Source organism: Polyodon spathula, chromosome 7 (assembly GCF_017654505.1).
Source record: "Polyodon spathula isolate WHYD16114869_AA chromosome 7, ASM1765450v1, whole genome shotgun sequence".
Lineage (NCBI taxonomy): Eukaryota > Metazoa > Chordata > Actinopteri > Acipenseriformes > Polyodontidae > Polyodon > Polyodon spathula.
This window is the reverse complement of record NC_054540.1, coordinates 20,609,260-20,636,291: the sequence shown is the minus strand read 5'-3', so window position 1 is coordinate 20,636,291 and position 27,032 is coordinate 20,609,260. Positions and strand designations below refer to the sequence as shown.

The 27,032-nt window shown below is 35.1% G+C and overlaps 1 protein-coding gene across 3 annotated transcripts in view; it reads right to left on the bottom strand.

Moving 5' to 3' along the window:
* The window catches only part of LOC121318334 (copine-8-like), a 118,590-nt gene that overhangs the window by 14,861 nt on the left and 76,697 nt on the right, over window positions 1–27,032 (bottom strand). For all 3 annotated transcript variants that reach the window (XM_041254870.1, XM_041254871.1, XM_041254872.1), the window contains exons 9-16: window positions 25,239–25,343; window positions 23,495–23,536; window positions 23,169–23,244; window positions 21,930–21,983; window positions 20,165–20,226; window positions 7,816–7,862; window positions 7,160–7,341; window positions 4,446–4,573 (exon numbers count right to left, since the gene is read on the bottom strand). In XM_041254870.1, coding sequence (XP_041110804.1) covers window positions 4,446–4,573; window positions 7,160–7,341; window positions 7,816–7,862; window positions 20,165–20,226; window positions 21,930–21,983; window positions 23,169–23,244; window positions 23,495–23,536; window positions 25,239–25,343 — 696 coding nt within the window. The remainder of the gene's footprint in view (window positions 1–4,445; window positions 4,574–7,159; window positions 7,342–7,815; window positions 7,863–20,164; window positions 20,227–21,929; window positions 21,984–23,168; window positions 23,245–23,494; window positions 23,537–25,238; window positions 25,344–27,032) is intronic.

Below are 27,032 nucleotides of genomic sequence, written 5' to 3'. Positions count from 1 at the left end.
ACTTTTAATACAGTAATCTGTTGCGTATCCGACTATGGTGGGACCATAGTAAGACATGTAAAAAGTTGGATGAATTAATCCTTTTAAAATACCATTATATACCGCTGTAACAATTTACTATAGTCTCACAATTATTGTTTTGAGATTCAACTTTTATTAGGGAGCTCCCCTAAATCCTTTATTTAGAAAGATAGAGGGTATTAAAGCTTGTGACAGAGTAGCCGTGTGGGTTGCTGACATGGTTGATCATGGCAGATAAATGGTTAGGGTGGATATGAGACAGGTGGATACGTGACGGATTACTGTACTGCAATTTACACTTAAAGTTGAAGTACAATACAAATATACAGAAGCAAAATATAAATACTACTGTATACTATGTTACTGTTAACTTATATAATGCTCATTATTTTTAATATATAGGCTACAGTAATTGTGTGGTATAGTTTTTCAAGACGTTTGGCCTTGTTTTTGTGCCCTGTCCTGGCAGCTTCGTCTTGATCCAGCCTTCAAGCACTACATCATATGTCCATTAAGACATATGTGCTGCTACAGCTAAACTGCGTTCAGCTGAAGAGATTATTAATAACTGTAAACTGATATTTGGAAGTCAAGGAACAAAACACGGTCAATCAAGGATAGACGTCATTTAGAAATCAATATTGCAGAAAATAACAGAGTAAATTAAAAAAAAAAAAGGACTGACAATGCGAAAAACTAAACTAAAGAAATATTAACATTGGCAAAACAATCTGCTTGGGTGGTGGACCGACTCTGGATGCTTATTTACACTCTTTTTTTTTGTGACCTATATTTATACTCATACATTGGGTGGTGTGTATTTGTAACATGGGAATGTAATACGATTATAATATGTTACCATATTTTGCATGTCTAACTACATCCAACCCTTCTCATACACAAAGTCTAAACAATTTATGTTCTGGTCCCTACAGGCTTATCCACTAGTGCATGTATATGAAATGAAAATAATGACGCACTGGGTGACCTAATGTAGCCTGTTTATGTCATCACATGTATTGTTTTACACAAGTAGCCTATTTAGCTAACCAACAAATCCATGCATCGTTTGGTCATTGATTCAGACATTACTAAATACATCTCTCACTACAACACGCACATAATCATTTGTGACAGGCCGATCTGATATCCAGAACAAACACTTAAATCAGGTTGATTTGTGTGGTTTACAAACCTTAAAGATTCCTCTAGGATATTCTTAACTAACTCATGTCTTATGGTTTAAGTCATGCTTTATCATGGTTGATAAATACAGGATTACTTAGCATGCGCCTTATCCCTGGATAACACACGTGTTATCGCATAATAACCTTTAGTAAATGAGGCCCTATAGGTGTGGATGGAGAGAACTGTGAATGTGGAGTTTCAGTTTTTCAAAGCTACTTTCATTTTCTAAAAACATCAACCATTTTTGCTGCAACTGCATAAAAGCTAATAAATATTACTTGGGCAAGAGAGAGGTAATTTAATTATACAACACATCAATATACTATAGTATAATATCTGATTACACCAAATGAAGGGTCCACAGTGCACTGTTTCACATTTCAATGTAATATGCTCAAATGCCACAAACCATGCTTTGGGTTTAATTTTGAAGATAATGCTTGAAAAAGATCACATTACAGTCCAATACTAGCAGATTTGCAAATCCTTTTTTAATAAATGTTCAGAAAATGGTTACCTTAATACCAAGCAGTATATGCAAAAAAAAAAATATACAATGCCTGATTTAATCTAATAATTTCCAAAAAAGAATTAGAATGCTTATTACCAAAGACATCTTTTATAAATAAATCCCACATCACATCTGCCAATACAACATTAGAACTATCAGTATCACGCAAAAGTAAATCACCATGAACAACATTCCCATCTGAATGCACATGTACAAATGTAAGTATGATATGCAGACTGACAGGGTCCCAGTATCTGTTTCTCTCAATTGCTTGTGCTGAAGAATGCCCTAAATAAGTTTCATCACTTGGGTAAGCGGAAATACGTATTAAGGGACAGGTTCCTCCTGCATTCCCGGCCAAAGACACTAAAAGAACCATGGATAGCAAAACTAGCTTCCCAGCCCAAAGCTTAATGGAAGATGGCTACTAGAGTTCATGTTTTGTACCAATGTCAACCAGCAGTAGTGACAATACTGTTTCAACAATCAAGCCACTTTGCAAATGCATTGATTAAACTGTGTGGCAGTGTTTAATCTATACTGGATGTTGAAGTGTCTTTTAACAAAGTCACCTGCCAAATGTATTCCAGAGGCTGGATTCCCCAGATCAGGGGATGAAATTATTTACACAAATGCTGCTGCTATCTGCTTGGGAGTTATTTCGAATGCAACAGTACTGTGTTTTACACAACAAAAGGGGGTCATTGTAAGGAGAACAAAACAGGCAATTATATGAAAGTACTTTATAACACAATTTTTTGTAAAAAGTAATAAATAAATAAATAAATAAAATGACAGATTTCTTCTAATGTATGTTTTCGTTAAAAGTTTGTTATATAAAATAAACCATAAAGCTCCTGGTTAACTTTACAAGTACAACTGAGCGCAGCAAGTGTGGAGCGGCTTCTTAACCGTTCGGGAAATGACACTGAATATAAAAGCAGTAGCACTTCTACCGGTGCAAATGAACAGCCTTTCGCACTAAAGGTAGCTAAATCAAAATTTCAGGTGGGGGCCCTCAGTCAGGATGCCTAATTTCATGGGGGGCCCTGAGTGAAGAACATTTGGGAACCGCGGTTCCAAGGGACTCCACAAATTTGCATATTCTGGTTTCTACAGGGAAGAAGAAGATTCCCTTCTGGATGTGTTTGCTTTGTAGGGCATATGAGAAAATGAGTTGTTATCATGCAAATAAGAGAAAATAGCTTTTTCCAGGCATTAGTAGATGCGGGGGATAATGTTACACTTGATTAGTAAGGCTGCCACCTTTAAACATGTAAACGCCGCTGTTTAGTTTACTAGTAATAAACATATAGAAAATCCATAAACTATAAACTGATATCACCACTGGGATGAGAACCACTGGGTAAATGTGATGGATTAGCTACCACAACACTTAATATTACCTGCTCATGTATAGTTTACTTTGAGTTGTTGTGATCACAAGTTTTTGAAGATTCAGATCAATGTGAATTAAAGATTGCTAAATGACAAGCTTGGTTTCTTTTCACACAACCTAAGTTGTATTAATAACAGTCAAAGTTGTTATAATAGTGGAAAACACTAGCGAAGGCTTTGAGTAAATTGATGATGCTTGTAACTCCTGAATGTGTATAAAACTTTTTGCACAGCAGTGTATGTGTGTGTGTGTGTGTGTGTGTGTGTGTGTGTGTATCTATCTATCTATCTATCGATCTATCGATCTATCTATATCTATATATATATCTATATATATATCTATATATAGTGTATTACATTGCAATTGCATACTGACTCAGTGGCAATCTGGTTCATTGTTAAACAACCTAGCTTTTTCTCTGGCTGTAAAAGTATTTATTTTTTCAATACTTGCACGCCCCAGTTATGAAACTACAAAGTCCACAATGCATCTGACAGAACTTCCAGCCAAATAAATACCCAGACAGAGGCTGACCTGTGGAGCGTACATTGCCGTGGTGCATATGATGCAGTCAGTGCCAACATATATTTGGAAAAGGAGACCGTTTAAGAAAAAAAGTAGCCAAAGTTAAATTAAGCGGCGTTGTTTGAAATAACGATATATAACCAACCTCCAATATGATGGCTGATAATATTTAAGTAAGCCCATTTTTGTATAGCAGTTTTATTGGCAAAATAAGATTATTTAATTCTTAGTTTGCTTGTGTAAATTACCTGCAGATTTGCGTAATATTTGATAAAAGTGAAACTTAGATCTGAGATTATGCTATATGTTAATTAGCATCTGTATTCACTCACATAAGCAAATGAGTAATAATAACTATTCTATATGTATCTAATTTGCTTTTCTACCTTAATAGAAAAGTGTATTACAGTAAATGAGAAAGCCTGTGTAATTGAATTGAAAGGTATTGTTTGTTTTTTTCATTACATTTAATAAGAAAAGGCCCTGCCCAAACAGCGATGTTTAGTTTACTTCATGTAGTTTAAACATTTATATAAAAATGTGGCAGCCTTCCTGATGAGTTGACGTCTTTCAACATAAAATCTTTTTTGAATTGCAAAAAAAAGCAAATTCTGCTTATACATATTCATATCCTGTCTTTGATCCTGAACACCTAATCTATTTGTGAATATGAAGACAAAAAAAAAAACTCAACACACCTGCCATAGTTACATAGTTGCCATAGTTTCTGTTAGTCTTGGGCTTGTTTGATAAATAAAGTTATATAAATTATATGTACCGTGTAGGCACTAAAAAGCTTACCTTGCTACATGGTTGATGACAGGTGAAAAGTTTGTGGGCCCATACAGATGCACAGACTTTAGACTCTGGTAATATGCCTCCATTACTCCATCAATCCTATAGCAATATGGATTAAGAGGATTTCCATTCTGAAAATATAAAAAATGCACATTACTATTAATAAAAATAAATAAATAAATAATCTAAAAATAAGTAATTTAAGTATTAATCTGAAACTTGCTCATATCAATGGCAATGATAGGGCAACCAAACTCAAAAACTTACCTACAAATCAACAACACGAGCAAATAAGATCAAAATATTTCTACTGTAACGTCTTCAGCGTAACCAAGTTAAAAATAGGCTGGGTTTTCAAAGTACAGTCAATACCGGTATTGATTCTTTTGTGGAATCAATAGAAAAATTACAAGGGTTATTTAAAATATAAGCTTGCTTATATTGATCTATTGACTTATGGATATCAGATAACTCTTTGTTGCATGGCAGATTCAAAAGAGGAAAAGGTCTGAGAAAACGTTACAGGTCCCTTAAAAAAGCTTTTTTATATAAGTCAACTGTAAGCTTTAAACATGGCTTCTAGGAATAGTGTGCACGTTATTCTGTGCATGAAAGTGTTCCAAAGGTAAACCACTTTCCAAAAATACATGTCAAACTTGTGTGAATAAAACCTATAACAGATCAACCAAGTAGAGTTTCATCTTTTAAAACAGGCCAATGAAATTAAATGAAAACACTGTATTCATTAATAATGTCAGCATAACTGCTACAGTTTAAGCAGAAAGTGGTTTAAAAAAATAAATAAAACATGTATTAATTAACTTAAAAAGTAGTCAATTTGTGACAAAAGACATAACCAAGTCAGGACTTACATTACATATTGAACCTTTTTTTTGCGTTACCCACTTAGAACCATCACGTATCCTCTATGACTTTTTTTTTTTTAAAACCCAGTTAGCTCTGAAATACGTAACCCTGTTTGCTTCAGGGCCATGAGCTCCATAGCAGAAGCAGATATTTAAATGTCAGATCCAGCTGTGCCAATGTGCATGAAATAAACTGGAAAATTTCTAGACAGTGTGGTATTTTACATCTGATCCTCTCGGAAGGCAGAATAATCTAAGAGAGATTGCACTACAGTATGAGCCTCTATTGGCCCTGGGCAGAAAAACCTACTTCACAGTGAAAACACCTACTGTAGTTCTGGGCAACTGACTGCTTTCAATGAAAAGCTTGCACTAATACTGTAGGCATAATACTGACAAAAAAAATCAAGACTGTTTTTTCTATTTTCTATTTTGGATGAATGGTTTTCCCAAACTACAAGATATAGCTGTTATTATGTCTACTGGCAGAAGTAAAAGAAAAACTATATTTTATGACTGATGTCAGTTTGCCTTCAGTAGCTACTGATTTCTACAGGGTGCAATAACATACTTCCCAAACACTTTCTGCCCCACAGTGAATATTCCTTAACTGCTTTTAACGCAATTAGAATATTCTAACCTGGAAATCTTCTGCTGTTATCCTAAAATCTATACCATTTGCTAACAGGGAGTGACGTGGGTTCTTGAAGTCCGGGGAGGCGGGGGGGTTGGTTGGGGGTGGGTGAAAAATTGGAATTCTCCTGTTTTTGCTTTTGTAATGTGCTGTTTGTTCCAAAATAAAAAAAATCGACAAAGCCCACACTGCCAGCATCCCATGCTAATTACAGACCTGCACACAGCAGGTTAGCACAGGATGCCGCCTCCACAGTGAAGTCAACTATTTTCAGTGTCATAATAGTGCAGACTGGGTAACTACTCCTCTGAAACGGAAATCAATTTATGCTGCAACAAAGCTGGAAACTATTAATCGATTGAAAAAAATGGAGCAACGCAGGGACATCTCTGTGGTGAACATGGGTTGTCAAAAAGCACCAAAAAAAAGCACTCTGTTTTGTCTCCTGCAGCTACCATGCAACAGACGCGGCTAAGCAAAAAAGAACTGAGACTTGGGGATCTTACGCATTTTGAAATTTCTAAATGTTTGTGTCGGATTGATTTGGAATAAAAGCTCTTTCCGTTTGGGATTTTTGCTTGTTGGATTGAAACAAAACTAAACTTTAGGATTTGATGCACTTTGAAACTTTTCTAGTTGTATTGATTTTGAATAAAAGTTCAGTTTCAATTTGTGTTGTTTGCTCTTTTTGTACTGTGTTTTAATTCTTCAACATATAGGATAAAGCTGAGGCAGAATACTGGATACGTGTCACGAACAGGTACGCGTTACCCTACATTTATTCACAATCACATCTCATTAACTTACCCCAACAGTTTATTGTTCATTTTGATTGTCCTTTCGCTATAACAAACAAAAGGCTTGTACCCCAACAGGTTCGCTATAGGGAGCATATACTGTATAATGACAACCAATGAAAGTGTTCTGACTGTTTACCATTTCTTGTGAAATACTATATTGTGAAATCACATTTATGGACCAGAAGCAGCATAAACATTCAAATCATATGTCATTTACACTTAAAATATGCACAACATGTCTGGTTTTGGTTAGTTGGTTAGTATACGTTAATTTAATGGTTTATATAACAATGGCATTTTTTCAGATTTTAATTCCAACAGAACATATGAAACAAACAAATGCTATAGGCAAAACACCTGCTTAAAAGACTAAAGGATTTTAGATTAGTTTGTGAAAATACAGGGATTCAGTTTTACCAAGGCAAACTCATGTGACACCCTTCCATCTGGTGGCAGCTTTGCACCAAACCCCAGAGCTGGAAACATCTTATCAGAATCATAGTCCTGAATGATTTCTCCCACTGCCTTAAGCGCCATAGCATATGCATTCATCTGATAAGGGCTCATGTAGTGGAGAGAGGTTGGCTGGGCTGGGTTACCTGTAGGAAAATAGCATTGGTATGTATTAGTCTACTGTTAAAAAAAAAAAAAAAAAGCATTAATTTTCTCATTGGTTAATACATTTCTCTTTGTTATAAGAAGATTCAATGTTAAATAACAATTCATTTGCCCTGTGTTTCTGGAGTAATGGTGCTTTGTAATGTAATTCATGTGATGCTAATGTTTTAAAGTTTATACTGGATTACGAGTTTCAGAAATAACCCCATGCAACATTAAAGTTTGAATTGTAATAGTTATAAGAATGACATACTGTAAAAATATTTTACATTGATTGGGTAATACAAAAGTTATTTTTAAAATGTAATTTCTGTTTCACAATTATTTAAAATAATTAGCACTGATGTGATTAGACAGAGAGCAGACATAAAACTGCTTTAATTTGATGAAATAACAGGTCAGGTTAGATGTAACACACACATTTTGCAAAACTATCTCACAACTTCTCCACTCACCATTCGATGCCGTAAAATCAATGGCCACCGTAAAATTGATCTGAGTCCTAAAAGAAAAACAAGTTAGTTTTTAATTATGTTTTCTGTTTCGTCCACTCAAAAAGCCATTAGATTATTTACACGGGGCACAGCTGATAACCCTTACCCTACAAGGTAAACCCCTTGTCTCAAAACAGGACCAGTAACTAGTTTTTATGACATTCCTTATGACAAGTATCATGCTGTTGGAGCCTATTGTATCACATGGCTAAATGACCCACTTGATATAAAAAAAAGAAACAGCCATGTTCTTCAACATGACAGCTGACTAGAAACGTGTGATCAGTGGGGATTTCTTTATTCCGCGGTCAATTCATTTCTAACAGCATGGTGAATGCTCGACAGCTGAACATACTCTGATAGTTATAGCTGCTGGGTAAGTCATTTATAATAAGAAACTGAAGTACCAACATTTTAAATGATTTCTAGCTAGTCAACTTCACATATGGAAATCATTACTGTCTGTGGTGAAACTAACATTCAGGCAACAGTTGTCAATACAACCACTGAAACCACCTTTTAAAAAATATATAAATTACTGAAAAACTGAAGTTTTGTTGCTTGATTAGAAAAAAACTAAACATTTACAATATATATATATATATATATATATATATATATATATATATATATATATATATATATATATATATATATATATCAAAAATATATAATTAGCGTATAATCATATTTATATTGTATCTTTTTAGACCACTGGTGGACGTATATTTCTATATGGCATATAAAGATATACCGTATTTCTTCGAATTTAAGGACACACTTTTTGACAAACGTGGAATTTTTTATAAAACACAGTGTCTTAAGGGCATTATAGTGTAATGTATTACCATTGCAAACGAAAGACGTCACCGCCCAAATACACAAGCAGCAACGTGACTTACTGCCAAGAAAAGACAAACCAAAACATTACTGCCCGATCTCAAATCATTCATGACATACAGGCAGCCATTTTCAAAGAAGCCTAATTAGCTTCATGAGAAATTTGAAGAGAAGCTTTTACAATTTCAGCATTTCTAACACCAGTAGCAGCTTGGACAGATCAGAAATGCTGATCAGACCCCTGTATTAGACATGCCAAGCAATAAAACAATTCACAAATTAGGAGGAAAACAGGTATAAGTAACCATAACTGGAAATCAGAAGCAGCACATAACTGTAATGCTCTGTGTGATAGCAGATGGCCGCAAACTGCCTCCAAATGCGTAACTGAGGTTAATATTTATTTTATGTTTGATTTTTTCCTCAAATTGAGGGTGAGAAATTTGGGCTGTGTCTTAAATTCTAAGGAATACAGTATATTAATTAGGCAGGCCAATTTAAAATTTTAAGTGTGAAAACTACTTATATAAAAAAAAAGGCTGAAGCGTGAAGTTAAAAAAAAAAAAAATGACAAATTTATCAAGCAGTGCAACATTTTTTGCTACACGGGAAAACAAACCAGCTGAAGTTGACAGATGGATACCGCCCAGAACGATCATAACAACCAGGAATTGCTAGAATACAAGTGAGAAGTATCAGGCCTGCAGTCTATAACTGTCTCGGCTCATTAGGCAAGAGTTATAGCAGCACAGACGATGAATGAGGTAAGCCATTGATTCCACTAAGAGCAGTGGTGACAGGTTACAGAATTTTGTTACATATTTATTAATAATACACTTGAAGTTGTTTTGACATTCAAAGTATTTCTTCTAATGAACACGGTTCCTTCTATTGACTACAATGCAGATATAAACAACAAGAAACTGTCAAAATGTATGTTGACTTGTAAACAAAGATTCCCATTAATGTATTAACAACGAGAAGACTGACAGTGAAGCCTCACCTCAGTAAATTAGTTAACTGAAACAAACTTTTGAAAGGTGTCCTCCAATTTATAAGACAGTGTCTTTTACATGTTATGAGGCTGGAAAAATATTATATTATCAAACACTTTTCTTGGTATCTGTTGGTTGGTCTTTTACTCCCCACCATGAATCTTAAATCATCATGTGAAATGTCTTCCACTGCCTACACATAATTTGTCTTGTGTATACAGTGCTCAATACTTCAAATTTGTATTGAAAGGAACTTTATTTGTCAAAGTGGGACTATTTTTTATTCAAGACAGGTCCAAGGAAAATTACTGCAGCAACATGAAAAAGAACCACTGAGACATAAACACAGTCATCGTAAGGGATAAAAATCTTCTAAAAACTATTACATAATACAGAAAATCTAGTGAAGCATTTCATTTTTACTCAGTGGGTAAGTGCAAATGAGAACACAATTTAAGAGTGAATCTCATACTTATTAAGAATTGCCATTATGCATTTTAACAAGTAATTACATTTCTATACAAAGCCTGTTTTGTATTTGAGAATAATTAAAAGATTCCAGCCATGTGATACTTCTTAAAGCTTTGATTTTTAATCCCCCAAATCCAATTCAGCTCCATTCAAACACCAGCACTACAAGAAATTACTTGCGTTGAACGACTGATGCAAGTGGGAATAGGTTATTTCAATGTTCATTATGACACAAGACGGGTATCATTCAGTTCAGCTTGAAAAGAGCAATATGTAAAATAAATACATAAATAAATAAAACCTCCCTTGGGAGCTGAAGGCAGCAACCTTTCACAGGGTTTTCAATCCAGCTTTTAACAGGTTTTCACAGAAACACATTTGAGTCAACACCTGGCTGCTCTATGTGAAGAATGGTTTGAAATCCCATTTCCAATCTAAAGCCTGATCTCAGCCCCATTTTAAGTACCTAGCAATCTTTTTGTCATCAAAATGCTGACCTACTAACAAAAGTCAACTTCAACCCTGGAAGTCCTGCCTACATTCCACTCCAGTTTACAATAGCAAGTCTTCATATTCAAAGATAATAGCTCCTTTGTTGGATCCATTTGTATTTATTATTGCAATAATTTGTTTAGAATAAAGAACATGTATGTAAATAACAAACACATACCCCACTTCATGATTGTATTACTATACCATATATCCATGTACGACATGTGAAATATGAACATATGCAAAAATATACTAACAGGCAATGTCATATTTTCTGCTATTATCAATAACCTTTTCTCACCAAGTTTCCCCATAATTTTGTAATATGAAAAATGTAAATGTGACATTCTCTCAATAACACATTTGGCTGTGAAGTGAACAAATTCAGTCCTGGCTATTAGTAGAGATAAAACAGTACTGTGAAACATTTAATCACTTTACCGGCCACCCAATAATTCCTGCTGGATTCTACTAATGCTACTGCTTCCTACCTTCAGGTTCAATGCAACCCATCAGCTCTGCATTGCCTTTGCTTATATTGCTGTGATCAATAGGGATGTCTGGTTTCATTAAAGTTTAAAAGAATTTCTAAACCCCTAAGCAAAATTCATGTCAGCAACACATTGCAAGATTGGATTGGCTCTAGAGCTTCACGGCTCTAGTCAGCATATTGCAACACAATGTTGGCCTCATTTGTTTGTTTACAATGTTGAAGCTGTTTCAGTATGGTTTCTTTTTTATAATGGAAAACATATACATCAAACTATAGGTTTTTTTTCTGTGTTATTTTTTTGTCATAGTAAAGCAACGTAGAATGAAAATTGGTATAAGCTGCACATAAAGCTCATATAGAAATCATTTTTAGCAGTATTTCACCAACAGTACATACAGCTTATGCAGTGGTTTCCCAAGCACTAGACACTGTTAAACTCTTGCGAGATTCTGTCCATATGGCAGAAGTAATTAGTGCAATCTGGCAGGGACTCATCATGCATTTGCCACAAATATGCTCCAACTCTTACTGAATTTCACAAGAGACAGCTGATACTTCAGTGGGCAGATGGCACAGTTGGACTGCATGAAATCCAAGAAGAAAGCTGATTTTCCACAATCCTTATAACCAAAAATCTTAACAGTTTTATGTATGCGAGAAAATTACTGAAACACCACAGGTAACAGGGAACAGGTTGTCTGTAAAAGCAGCACTACATGTAATAAAACTGCACAAATGTTTCTACAATAAGTTCTGGACATTATTATTCTAATACAACAGACATTGACAAAGACTTCCATTAAGTTTGTTTTATTGAGTGTCTAAGTTATAGATTAAAGGATATACTGTATTCCATCCCTAACTAGAAAACAATCAATAATGCTACATTTATAAATAGTAAACGAAACATAATTAATTAAAAACAAGTCTAAAACATTGACAAAATCTTTTATTTGAAAAGTTTGTGATTGAATTTACAAAGTTTATTTTAGTATTTTTTAAAAGAACAGATTCTACCTATAGTGGATAATGTGTCGGGGAAATCAGCTACAAATTTATCCCGACTAAAACAGGCAAATGGAATATTCCTTGCTCCCTAGCAAGTTTAGAATCTGTGCATGACAAGAAGATTTACATCCTGCTAAAGCACTTCAAAAACGAATCAAATGAAGCAGCTGAAATTTCTAAATCTCTAACACTTCTGATACCCAGACTTCCATACATATTTAATAAGATATATTTACTGTAAATGCGATTTTATTCCTGGTTTTAAAAGTCAGGAGGCAAATTAGAATTGGTTGTTTTACAAATTTGTATATATAAACAACAAACATTACAATGGCATTGAGGGAACGAGTTAAACTTAATTCCTTGAATATACTTTAAGTGCAGTTCCTCTTCCATGATGTCCTCTGTCACATAACTATTAACTGGCTGACCCTTAACATGCAGCTAATTTTACTTGTTTTTTTTTGACAAGACTCTGAAACATTTAGTATGGTACACTGGCTGTGCAGTCAGGATTAAAAAAGCATGACTGGAAACTGATGCAGTAGATTTATAATGAAACATGAGACTATACCTTATCCACATTGATATACACACAATAAAAGCAGGACGCAAAGTCTCCATTATGAAGGATATTAAGGTGAAGGGACATAGTGGTCTCTATGAAATAATTTACTACCGGTACCTACTGTATGATGTCCCACAGTTTTCCACCAATAAGCTCTCACTTACACTGTTTATCTCCCATGCAACTAAATGCATACAACTGTGCTTCAACAATGAGATCTTATATATCTCCAACTGGGACTGCAACTAATTCCTAGTAGATATCTACCTAGTTACAATTAGGCTCCCACCTCCCAAAATGACAAACTCACAATTTGGAAATGAAAAGACTACTCAGAAAATTTGCAGGTTACTGAACATGTTTGGAGAGAGAGCCCAGGCACCAAATTGGGTCTTCTTTCTGGCAACCACTATTATAAACAGCTGTGTGTCCCTGGTTGAGGCGTCGACACACTCTGGCTAATTAACCACAATGTTTACAAATAACAAATTCAAAGTTAGTATATACCCATTTGCCTGAAATTGCTTACTATTTTCACTAAATCGTTTACATCTTTTAACATTGCTTACATTAGGATTCCAATTTACAAGAGCCTCTTAAAGCAATTGTGGTAAATAAGCACTAGAAGATTTCATGAGGCAATTTATCTTACACCAGCAAGAACTGGAAGCTTCTGTCATTATTACTACCAATATCAATGTGTCTGCGGAGCATTTATTAATAAATCTTCCTGAAGCCGAGGGGACACTAGACTAAATGTTGCCAGAAAATGCAGAACAGAATTTGTTGCTTCTACAATGTTGATTCTACTTTGATAGAACACCTTTCTACTTCATTCTACAACTTGTAGAAATCAAAGAAAGAAATTCTGAAGTAAAAAAAAGACAAAAATAATAATTTAAACTTATACAGAATGATCACTGGGCGAATGCTGTTTTTATTTACATTTGTTTTGCTAAAATTACAAATGTTGCTTGATTTTTTCTAAATTGTTTTCTTTAAGAGTAAAAAAAAATCAGAAAAACAGCAATCAGCCAAGAAACATAAAAAAATACTAACTGTACCTTCCTAAAATACGAGACACAACAAACCTTCACCCAGGACCAATGACTAATATTAAGATTATGTAAACATTTTTATACAGCTAATTACACCCAGCCAAAACACGTATCTATATTTATGACCCCCGAAACACCATACTACCCAATATCACTACTGCTTGCCTATCGCAGGCAAGATAGCCAGTCACAGTTTTCTGACTAATCTCTTTCTACAGTTTTATGGCAACATGTAGACTAGTGTTCTCTTGGCTTAAGAGTAGATTTTCTTGCCCTTTAACTACAGAGGAAAAATAATGAACGGTTCCCATAAACTAGTCTACTGAAATACTGCAAAATTAGTCAATTCATTTAAAGATCCTCCTGTATATGATACCTAGATATCTGATGTTGTGAATTCCATTTTTGTTTGTGCCCTCTTCTACAATGAGGAAAGTCTCCAAGATGCTTCTGTCAAACAGCTCAGCCTGTCACAATGTTTAACCCAGACATGTCACTTCAGTATCAGTCCAATAAGCTTTAATACTAAGTTCAGTCTGTTATACTGTACCAAACCTGTACCAGCACTACCAGACTTCCCTTCAGTTGAAACTGCTACTGAGAATGCCATTGCCAATCAAAAGAACATGATAACACAGATTAACCAAATAACACACATTACTTATAACAATATGTAACTGAGGTGTTTTAGCATTTTCTCTCATGTATTTGTTACCTGCTCAGTCCTTGACAGTAATTCTTTCAGTTCACATAGACTTTCAAGGTAAATGTAATACTTTTCTGTGTGGTGCTGAGCATAACTGACTCGTGAGAAACATGAAAGACATAACTCCTGCCCTAGTGTAAAGCACTCACGCCTCTACAAGTACTCTGCATTGCTTCAGTGCTCCAATTCCCACAACATGTCAACTCGATTTCTTAATCCAGTTGGCAGGCTGGCAGGATTGCTGAACCTCACCCAAGGTTAAAAGAGTTTCTACAGCAGAGAGGAATACCTCTCGATTGCATCAACCAACTATGCATGATAATCCTGGGACTACTCCTAAAAGCAGGTAGATAAGGAAGACTGGTAGACTGGTGAAAATCAGTTTGTATCGCTACACACACAATTGTGTTATTACAGTGAATCTATTGAGGAAACTTCTTGCTTTGCAGTAGGAATTCAGTAGCTCTCAAAGCCTCTGGGCCAGACACACAGGACACACAGGACAAAGACTGACTGCTTAGCCAATGTAATGACCAGGAAACAAACTGAAAAGATATACTGTACATTACCTGTCCGCTTATATTTTCAATTGGTATATTACATAGGGAGTGAGAATTACTGTATTTCAACAGTAAGTGGTTTTTACTTTTATTTGCAGCCAAGGGGCAGAATACTTAAATGATGCTTTCAGTCTATCAGTCCGTCGCTGGCGCTCCACAACTCAAAAACCATCCAGGTACACTGGTTTTCATATAAGGTAATGGCTGCAGATACCGGAATATATAGTTCTAGTTCAATATAAAGAGTTGCTTTCTAGTTGCAATTTGCATTTCCTTGTTTACAAAACGAACACCTAATTACTCAGTGCTTTGTGTAAACTACAATGAGCAAAGCTCATGAGACATTCCTAAGGATGAGACAGATACAGTAGAAAAAAACATGACATAACGTTTTATTTAATGGGCTCACTGCCTGCTTTCCTGTTGACAGAATAGTTGAAATTGAAATTATTTTCCTATTCGTTTCTCCTTATTCATTCTTTTGTTAATTGTCCACCTTTAATTAATTATCAGTGCAGCTTGTTTATGATGAGCCCCCATCCTTATTTTTGTAAAATTTACTAGTGGGATAGATACTTAGATACAAAAGAATCAAGCCCAGATTTATACTTGACATGGCTGAGCCAGCAAGATCCTGTTTAAAACACTCACTACAGTTTTGAACAATTTAGCCTCTAAAGAAATACTGCAGTTAATAAAATAAATCAATAAAATACATCTATATTTTAAAATTCTCTCTGGTTTAACATGTGTAGCATATATAGCACAGAATATTGCAGTGCTTACTGGAAAACCATTCAGAGAAAACATGGAAAAACTGATACTCACTTATTGTGAAGCAAGCATATGCAATAAATAATATCGACATGAGGATGGAAAATGGTTTGTTTTAATACAGCATCTTCTATAACTCTCAGTTTTAGACATAAATTACATTGTCAGTAACTAAATACAAACTCACTAAAGGTCACCACCATGACACTATTAGTGATGCATGTTAAAAAAAAAATAACTAAAGACTGAGGAGAGAAAATGACAGGTAAGACCTTACATACATTTCCCCTGTGGATTAGGTCAATTGGCACTTTTTATCCCAGTTATACAACCCACCAGTCACTTTTATTAATATCCTTTACAGGTAGTTGCCTAACAAAACACTTTCTCTGGGAATGCATTGGTGTCAGTCCCAGTCAGATATACATAAAGAACACAGTTATTATTTCACCATTCAAAGTTTGCACCAGCACTGTGATCAGCTATGAATTGTAAATATAAAAAATACTGTATCATTATCAGGCAGGAAGCCTCGTAGGACTAAGAAACGATGATTACGACGTATTGCCTTGGATTCTAATTGCAGATTGACAGTATCTGTACAGACACACTTTGAGATTGATCACATTTCAGGCCTGTCGCTGTATCTGTATTTCAGTGTCTTTAACTCTGACCTGCTTTACAGAAGCCCAGTAAACAGTACCAAACATGGCCAAAAAGATTTCAAGTTCTTATATCTGCACATATGTGTACTAATATAATGGACATATTTGACAGCTGCTGGACCATAAAGATATTCTGTTGTAGGAGAGACAGACAAAATCAGAAGCCATCCCTACAGGGCTTTGAAAAGTTGTTGTTTGGCTACAGCTCTTATGATGGATTGCCATCTGGAAGCTTACTACACTGACAATCCACAGTGGGATATAATAAAATGATATATCGTTTTTTCATAGATTTATTTTATTTTATATTTTTTAACTAATGAATAGGTGGGAGAGTGGAAATGTAAGATTTATGAGAAAGTATTTTCTTTGTTAATCTCTGTACTAATCAATTAGTTCCATCTTTATGTGTCACTGTATTTATCCCTGTACCCATTGTATTATATACAAAGGCCAGATAAAGCTTTTATTTGCTGTGTTGTACAAGGATCAGTGTCAAGTTTAATGAATATTATTTTTTTCTCATTACAGTGGAAAGCACAGCAGAAACCTTGGCACATCAGCACCTACCAGGATCGCTTGATATCCTGTATAGTGACAGCTTGCCTCATAAACATGAGCAAAGCAACACAGAGTCATTAATTTACCCTCAGTCACTGTGGATTGGAGTGATGACAGCCTGTAGCTTTATTTTATCACATGTGATCGCAGACAGGCTAAATTTAAGCGATAGTGCCCGTCGATGAAGGCTCTACCGTGTGGTAGCTGACCCTGACTAGAGCTATGCATCTCGAGCCAATGGGATGGATTGGAAATCGATTTCTCTCATTATTTTCTTTAAAGCAATATTTTAAAACCTACATTTACCTTGAACTTTTAAATGATTGTGGCAAGCTGACATGAATGGTGACGTCAGACCCGGAACAAACAGACGCAGCACTGCGAGTGAAATGGTGAAGGCGCTTGCTTGCGGCGGTTCATTGCAAATAAAAAGTTTAAACAGACAAAAACACTTTGTAAATGAAAACGGTGCGTTGGCCAGAACAGACAGACAAACAAAATGAACAGACACTAACCAACAGGGGAGGAACACTAAACAAACAAAATGAACAGACACTAACCAACAGGGAGGAACACTAAACAAACAAAATGAACAGACACTAACCAACAGGGAGGAACACTAAACAAACAAAATGAACAGACACTAACCAACAGGGAGGAACACTAAACAAACAAAATGAACAGACACTAACCAACAGGGAGGAACACTAAACAAACAAAATGAACAAACAAGCACCGTACTGGGCCTCCAGCACGATGTAGCAATTGCTTATTATTTCTTTTTAAATTTACTTTACTCTCCTCACTCTTTCCCATTCTTTCGCCCTGAACACAGAACTCAGAGTAAGTAAAACGTGTATCTATAGATACTGTTATGCCAGGATTCAATTGCTAATTTATTATTCACTTGAATCCCAGCACGTGAACTAATTTATGCAATCTCGTGCTCACATACTATTACATACTTTACCTGCACATGAAGTGATTATACAATCCCTGTGCCTAAATACAACTATATATTTTAAATCACTTGTGCTACACAGACCCATTTATATCCCGTGCACTAATATTTATACACCAAAATTAACACACACAGGCGGGGCACACTGCTACAATGATTCATCGGGTACCCTTTTGCTGAGTAGTCGCGAAACTGTTCATAAAGAATCACATACAAAATGAAAAAAAAAAACGAATAACTTTATTAAACAAATACGTTTTTACTTGTCAGAGTTACAGATAGTTTATCTGGAAAGTGCCAGATATCTGAATGGTGCAATACTATTGAATTGTCTGGATTTCGTTTTGCTGTTGTTGAAAGATGCTGTGCTCCAGTCGAGCTGAGAGGCTGTGCAAATTGACTGATTTGACAGTAGCGGGTACAGGACTGGTTGCTTTTGTCGTTGCAAAGGACTGATTGGCTAGTTTTGGTCAATAATAAAATACATTTGGACCAATTATGTCTTTATTTAGTATAATACATCCAATAGATGTCAACTAGGCTTCATTACTGCAAGTCAAAATGAAAAAGACGGTACTTTATTTTAAATCTGATTCATAGTTGATGCTTTGATGTCGCAGCGGGCATCTACTGTCTGATAGTAACTCACTAGAGCTGGATGCTGATTGGCTGATGGTTCTGAATCTTTTTTCTAATATAATTTTGATCAACTGCAAACTGGGCCAAGTTATATAAAGGGTACTAGCAATCTTATTTACTCATCTCGTAAACACATTTGCTTTATCCTTTATCAATATCACCAAACAGATCAAATGCAAAACTCCAAAAAACATATCCTGGAAATTTCTGTTATCTTGTTCTAAACACTTGCTTTGAGAACCACATTACATCACCGAGTACAAAGGCTTATACAATGGCTTTTGACGCAGCTGTAGATAAGAGGTTCCTGGTTACAAGCATGATAAAGCAACAATACAGCTAAGCAAATTCAGTAACTGGCAGTCATTCCTTTAAACAACAGAATTTTCTGACAAGTGCAATCAATTGGATAAGTGAGGCTCCTGGAGCTACGCAAGGGAACGTATTGATTATAAATAATTACAGATGGACTCCTCTTGCAATGCAATACATCTAAGAAAGCACTTTCTGAGTAGGACCATGTCTGTCACACAATATCAGTTTTGTTAAATATTGTACACCCTACATTAGCGTTTTTGTGGAAAAAAAAGAAAGCATACCTAGAATTCGACCATGTACCTAATAGGAAGATGCCGGGGCGTATTTTCAAACCAGTCTTTAAATAATTCCAGTTTTCAAAAGGACAAAAATTCCTGCTGATGTTACAAAAGCGAACAAACAACATCAAAGTGTCTAACAGACCTCTGATTATAGTACTTAGCTTGTTGGTTCTAGTTTTTCTCCATTAAAAAACAAATGTGTGTAATTGTGTGTGGTCTCTGTGTGTGGTCTCTATCTTTGATATAGTTGGCCATATTGTAAAACAAATCCCAATATACAAAAATTATGACTTGGCCTCACTGTACATTTTAGGAGAATGAATGACAGACAAATGAAATGCAGAGTCTTTCTATATCTGAAAGCAAGCATAATGAGATTCTGCACTTATCAGCACTTGAACAATCTGAAGCATGACACTGGATTTTATTCATCTCAAGTAGAAAATAAGGTTCCAATGTGCTGACGCATACCTAAATCCTGCACCACAGAAAAATACACACTTTTTGATGCAAATAGTATGTGCTTACAGCAGTATAATTTGTGACTCAATGTGCATAAATCTAATCTACTGAATCTTAGACACTGTGTTCTGATTACTGCTAAAACAAAAGGTTAAGTTATCTTTCCATAATGCTCAATTATACAAAAGCCACCTTCTCTTTTCACTGTATAATGCAATAACCATATGAGAACGCATACAGAGAGGATATAGAGGATAAAAAATATAGACTATAAGGGAATTGAATTTGCTGACTATAAACCAGTGGAGTAACCCTGTAGCCACTTGCTATATTCAATCTGTTTTGAAGGTACCTGTGGTAAAATAACAATTAATTTCTTATGTTGGGTCTTGTACAGTATATGGCAATTTTGTTCTCCTTTGGTTGATCCCTAGGATTAAAATCAGACTTTTACTCACCCGCCCGTTATATAGTCAAGGAATGTGACTTCGGTTTCAACTGCAAATGACAGCAAAGTTACCTGGAAACAGTGTGGACAAAAAGGTTAGCAAACTTCTTTTAACCATTCAGTCTTTGCACACAGAGTTTCTAATAAATGTTACATCAAGAACTTCCAACACAAAGCCAGTAGCACGTCAAAATCTCAACAGCTGTGATATAGGATGTAGGATTACAAGTAATTTTGACATACTGTTGTTCAGTATTATTGAACTATACAACCCATACCATTATAACGTTAGGTTATGGATGTAACTCTGGTTCCCTGAAAGATAAGGCGACCCCCAACAATACTTTTGGGATATGCCTGCCACAGGTCTGGTATTCACTGAGCATTTTTTGTCAGAAGTGCCGATAGGCCCTTCCGGGGAGAGACGTCCTCGGTTCCGCCTCTCGAAGGATCATATAGTCAATCCACGGAGCCCACTTCCTCTTTTGCACTGAACCTGCGAAAGGCAACCAATGAGATCTTGCAGGTTGGTGGTCGTCTTCTCTTTCAGGGAACCAGGGTTATAATCATGACCTAACGTTCCCTTTCTATTCAAAGACCACCACCAACAACACTTTTGGGAAAAGTACAGCAAAGCTGTCGCGAGGGAGCCTGAGCGGAGACAGCAGACGAAGGATGTCTTGAGACCACAAAACCATGGTTAACAGAGCGAGGGCACAACCTCAAGGACCCTAGTGCCTAATGAAGGCATAGAGGAATCTACCACATTAAGTCGGTAGAACCTGGTGAAAGTATGCAGAGTACCCCAGCTAGCTACAGTACATATGTTAGACAATGAGGTTCCTCTAAAGAGGGCCCATGATGCAGCCACTCCTCTTCATAAATATATATATACACACACACACACACACAATCACAGACAAAGGTATTTGGGCAGTTAAAAATGAGAAAATCCACATGGAAAGTGATTTCTATAATTTCTAATTGTTCTATTGAAAAACACATTAATGTGGAGATTCAGCTTTATAATAAAACAACACATTATTACATAACATGCATAAAATTAAAAATAACATGCAAAAACAAAAATATATATACCCACTGCAAACCAAGACACAAACGATGTCCATTGACAATAGCCACAATAGAAATTACCATGCAATACCTTAACATCGCTAATGTTCATTACAACTTTTACAGCCACCATTAAAACTGAAAAAAATATATATACAAAATAAATAAAGAAAAATGCCTTAAAATTAATTAGGCACATATTAAACAAACACAGCAGGTGACTAGAGTCTATTGATTTTCCAAATATAAATCAGATACAATAAACGTGAATTAGAGCACAATGCAAATCAGAGAACGTGAAAGATGGAATTAAAATAAACATGAAATTCTCTCCAACAATTCAAGTCTTTCTTATCATTTATCAACCAGCTGCTTCCCATTATGGTTTACTAACAATGACCCTAAAGACACTGCTGAGACAAAGCAAGCTAGGAAGTACAAGGTAGCAGATCACCTTGATAGACCCAGGTAAATGAAAATCCATGGTTACAACATGCGCTTCTCCCATAATTGGACAGCACAGCAGGATGGAGTTATTTGACGAGCTATAACCCCCCATGTAAACATGCTGGCTGTTCAATCAATCTGCCACAAGCCATTACTCTTGATTTCTTAGAAGCAAAATAACTGATAAGAAAATCTCTCTTTAGTAAACTGTGTATACTTGATTGACCGACTACACAGAACATTGTTTTACTTACTGTTCCAGAATTGATGTATTTTTTCTTCTTTCCTTTCTTCTTGAGATTTATCACCTACAAAAGTAACACCTGTTTTTAATACATCTGTTAAAGGCTAACTGGTTAGTATTCATATCCGCATTAACCAGTGATGAATTCTTTTTTGTATGTTGTACAGTATATGATTTTTTTTTTTTTTACTGGAGTCTGGAATATTCACTGGAATGATCCCTAGTTATTTTATTTTTCATACTTTACTATGAAGTCAGTTTATGAAACACATACCTAGAGCACAGGCGCTCATTCCCATACACTAATACTACTATTAGGAAGATGTGCATGAGACAGCTATTTACAATGCTGGCACTTTGAATCTTGCACTATAGATTTAGTATACTGTGGGAAAAAGATGTAAATCATCTTTTTTTTTTTTTTTTTTTTTTTTTTTAACTACTGTACAGCAGACACTAACATGATCTTACATGTATCATTAATCCAGAATAGGAAGAGGTTTTACAACCTTTCTCAGTTTGAAATAAGAACATGTTTAAATGCACTGAATACAGCACATTGGCATCTCTGTCTTAATTACAGTGTATAAACCTAGTTGTGGGCAACTGCACTATTGCATTGAAAGGCTATTCTCTTGTAAGAATAAGTATGTTCACAATATACCTAGATGCATAAAACTGTATCTTTGAGGTTTAGGCACATATTGCTTATCTTGATACCTTTTAAAAAAAACAAGCAATTTCCATATTTTAGTCCAACAAAAACATGTAACATAATCCTGACAAGATTGCACCCGACTTAGTTTTGGCACTTATAAAAATCCTCAGCAGGGTACAGAGGATGTGGCTGTTTTGACAATCAACCTCAGCAACTGTTGCTCAGTGAGGCACAACATTATTGTGGAAGATTGTTATTTCAGTCAATATATTATTTAACAGGTGTTCCAAATTGATTTCTATCTAAGTTTTGAAAGTTAAGAATGAAATTTATTAACATCTTCAATCATTTACTGTAGTACTGCTACTGTGCATCTGCCAGAATTGAAAATGGGATAAACACAACAAACCTGAAAGAACTGTCATCTGCAAACAAACAGTTAATTAACATTGATTGATTATATCCAAGAAAAAAAAAAGAAGTTCAGAATTGTACAGTTTTTCCAGCCACTTTACTCCCAAGTACAAAACAGCTTTTTTATAGCAGTATTATAAAATACATCAGGGCTGTGTTGAAATTCTTGTTACTCACCTCATACACATTAAACTGTGACTGGCCTCTTGACAGTTCTCTGTAGCTTGTAGTAAACTCTCCGATAAAATCATGGCTACAAAACAACAATTTAATGAAATATAAGTATGATATTTACAACCAACATTTCAGACATTAGCTTTAGGGAAAGCCAAAACTCTAATTTAAGTCTTCCTTAAACTTGCAGAAAAACCTTTGTTTCATACATTTTATCCCAGATACCAATCCACAGCCTGTCAGCAAGGTCAGGGTTTTAAAAAGACTGCACTCCCTGTGATAATAAAAGAGTTTAACCAGAAAGAAAAGCACAACCAAGCATGGCTTACCTTCCATCTCTGTCCCAGTCATAAACCTCAATCTTGATTGTTCTGTGAAAAGAAAAGGGACTGTTATTTGTATCCTCTTTTTAAGCCGATTATTTGTCATAAATGAGAATGTAACCCTCCAACTAGAAAATCTACCACAAGGTTTTGTGTAAAGTAAGTATATAATTAAATTGAAGTATAACAAATGCTATTTCTTTATATGTCACTGTAGACAAAATAGTTTATCTTGGGGCTTTCATTCTTAGTTCTAACTACAAAACTAGCTCTTCAATTTTTCTTGTATCATAATACCAGAGACAAAGTTAATTTCTAGTTATAAAAGTATCAGGATCTTTAAAGACATGTTTGGGAAACCTGGAGCCCTCTTGGTTTGAATGCAGTTCAACTGCAATGAATTTTCCTATAATCTTTTAGTTATTGATACTACTGATTATGCTATGTACAATATGGTAAACAAGACTTTGTTGTGTTGTTTAGAGCCTGTGAAGATTCCACTTTGAAATAAAGGGGAAAAAAAAAACTGAGCATATGCTGAATTTGTTGAGAATTTCTGCAGGTTGTAAGGAGAGAGCACTAGAGCTCACCACCTAGCTGTCAACACAATCACTCTTCAATATGCGTTCTGAAAAATCCACCGCAGACATCTGCATGGATGCTTAATACAAATTCACCATTTCTAAATTTTTAATTCCGTGCAGAACCCAGATGTCCTCAAGTGCTGCTCCAATTAGCAACCTTCGATCTTCAGATCCCTAAGATCCCCTCTGTACCACGGGGAATGGAGCCTAATTGAAACAATGAGGTAGGACTGGGCCTTCTGTGTCAATTTTACAAGATAGTCTTTTAGTATGAGCTGAGACAGTCATCCAATTAGTGTAGATAATTAGGAAGGATATAACAAGGAAGTAAAGACACCGTTTGGACACAATGTTCTGTATTGCTTAAAAAAATCTTACCCTGTATGTAAAGGGTCATTATTACATTATCCAATGCATAGTTACACATTAGACACATATATATTCCTGCCATCTTAAGAGTCAAATTCTTACTCCATTTACTACTTCAGCTGCAAAACGATATCCATCACAAATCAACAAACTAGCTTGCAGAAGGCCTCTGTTTCCTCACAATCTATTATAAATAGATTTCACTAACAAATGGACAATTTCTCTGGTGATAAGTACTCATTTACCCTTCAAGGTTGCTCAGGAAGTGTGACTTTTTAATTGTTATCCTACTCATATGGGCTCAGCCCACACTTACAAATCTAATGTAAATGTTTCTGTGCGCTTTACCTTAATAGCATCTTAAAATATAATACAATACAATACATGTAGGTCAACAATTCTTATTTCATATACTCTTGTCAGGAAAAGAATACAGAAAGGGTTTATGAAGTTGTTATAACTATAATTTGAAGCACATCTGAACAAGTGCATGGCAGTCCGTTCCCATCAATGAATTAGGTAATCACAGTCACATTTTAGTGATGGCAGATGTTTAGTAAAATTTGTTATCCTCAACCTATGGATAATTCGTCATAAAAAAGGTAAGAAAACAGTCAAATTTATGCATATATACAGTATGAAAATAGAATTTCAAGCTAATTAATCTTTAAAGGTTAGGTAAAATTGACATTGCTGGCATTACTGCTACCATGGTAACAGAACACATGAAGCTCAGTAATGACTTCATGCAGAAAACTGACTTACTAGAGCCAAGATCTCACTATAACTTAACATACCTGTCGAAGTCCCCATTGCAGAGAGCTCGGACTGGGATTCGAAATACCTGCCATACTGGATTTAGTGTGTTCTTCACCACTTCTGTTTTATGGCAGATAGTAAACCTTAACAGAATAAAAATGAAAATCAGTATGTATGCAACCAAGACATTAAGGTGAAACAGAATAAGTAAAGCTGTAGTTTCTTCATGGTTATCACAGATTTCATGACTTCTATGAAATGCACCCATTGCTGTGTAATATGCAGTTCCCTGTGAAATTTCCCATTTCTGAAAGAATAGTGTAAATATATATATATATATATATATATATATATATATATATATATATATATATATATATATATATATATATATACTTACAAATAAAAGACATTTGCCTGATTGAGGCACTAACTGTTACACTGCATTATGAACCTGGCAGCCAATTTTGTTTGCTTCTGGTAAATGATTGAACACACTGAATAGAGCTGCATTATTTCTCTAAAATGTTTTCAATGCAAAAGACACCAGTGGCATTAAAGATCAGAAATATTTCTGCTAAAGATTGCTCTGTCTCGTACAAGAAGGGGATAATAGAACGCCTTTAAAAGGTGGACATAAAAAACAAAACATTCAACAATTTAGCATTTACTGTTTTTCAAGTCGGCATTTAAACATTTAGGAACATGTGTTGTTTAATAACCCTAGTGGAAATTATCTATTTGGAATATGACAACACTATTTTTTTCTGCTTTAACAAACATTAAGTTGAATTATAAACATATTGTAAAAAAATACAGCCCTACAATTGTATTGGGAAACTGCCATTAAAAATATTTTGTCGTTATTATTTATAGGCATTATAAAGCAGTAATGTCATGATAACTTGCTTGTGGTATGTTGAATTCACTTACATTTTTTGTGAAGAATTGTGTTTAATGCATATCACTATCTCACTGGCAAAAATAAGAAACAAGAGTATATAACCTGGATGTAATAATTGAAAGTTAATTTTTTTGTTTTTACAAGCACATTTTCCAGTAGAATAATCTACTCCTTGAGTATTTCCTCTTTTACAATTCTCTTTATTCATTTCAATGGCTTATTTAACAAACCCCATCTGTTTTAAAATATGTTATTGTTAACTCTGGAAATACAAATGTTACCCCCATTTTTCAACCCTATTTGAAATGCCTGATGTTGTTCAATTATTTAACCTCTGTTACAAACACATAGTCAATTCAAAATGTTCTTCTTTTGATCTGGTTCAACTTAAATAACTTGCTGCAATACTCTTGACTGGTTTTGTTTTCCCACATTTAAAACCGAGCCAAGCTGCTTACATTTGATTTCCAGACGTAATAATAATGCAATACAGTCATGCAATACAAATTAAAAGTTTCACTAAATTAGGGGGGATGAGAACGGTTTGCTGGAAAGGATTTTTTTTTTTTTTTTTTTCAGCAAAAGCTCTATTTTTCAACTCAATTGAAAATGCCCAATTTAAATGTCATCTTTCCACTGTGAAGCATTTACCGATCTGGAGGAGTGAAGATCAAAGGGTTACCTCGATTCTCACTGTCAAACCTATCATCTCTTTTCAACTGCCAATCCCAAACAACAGATTTTACACAGCTAATAAACCCTAGAGGCAAGACTGGAGCCTGGGAAGCTTCCACTTGGATTCATGGGAAGCCAGACAAGTAGAGGTAATTGAAGCATGATGAGTGGAACCCCAGCTCCCAGCCTAGATGCACGACCAGAACTGGAACCAACAAGCTCTTCTTGAAATATAGCTCCAGTAGGGATTGAT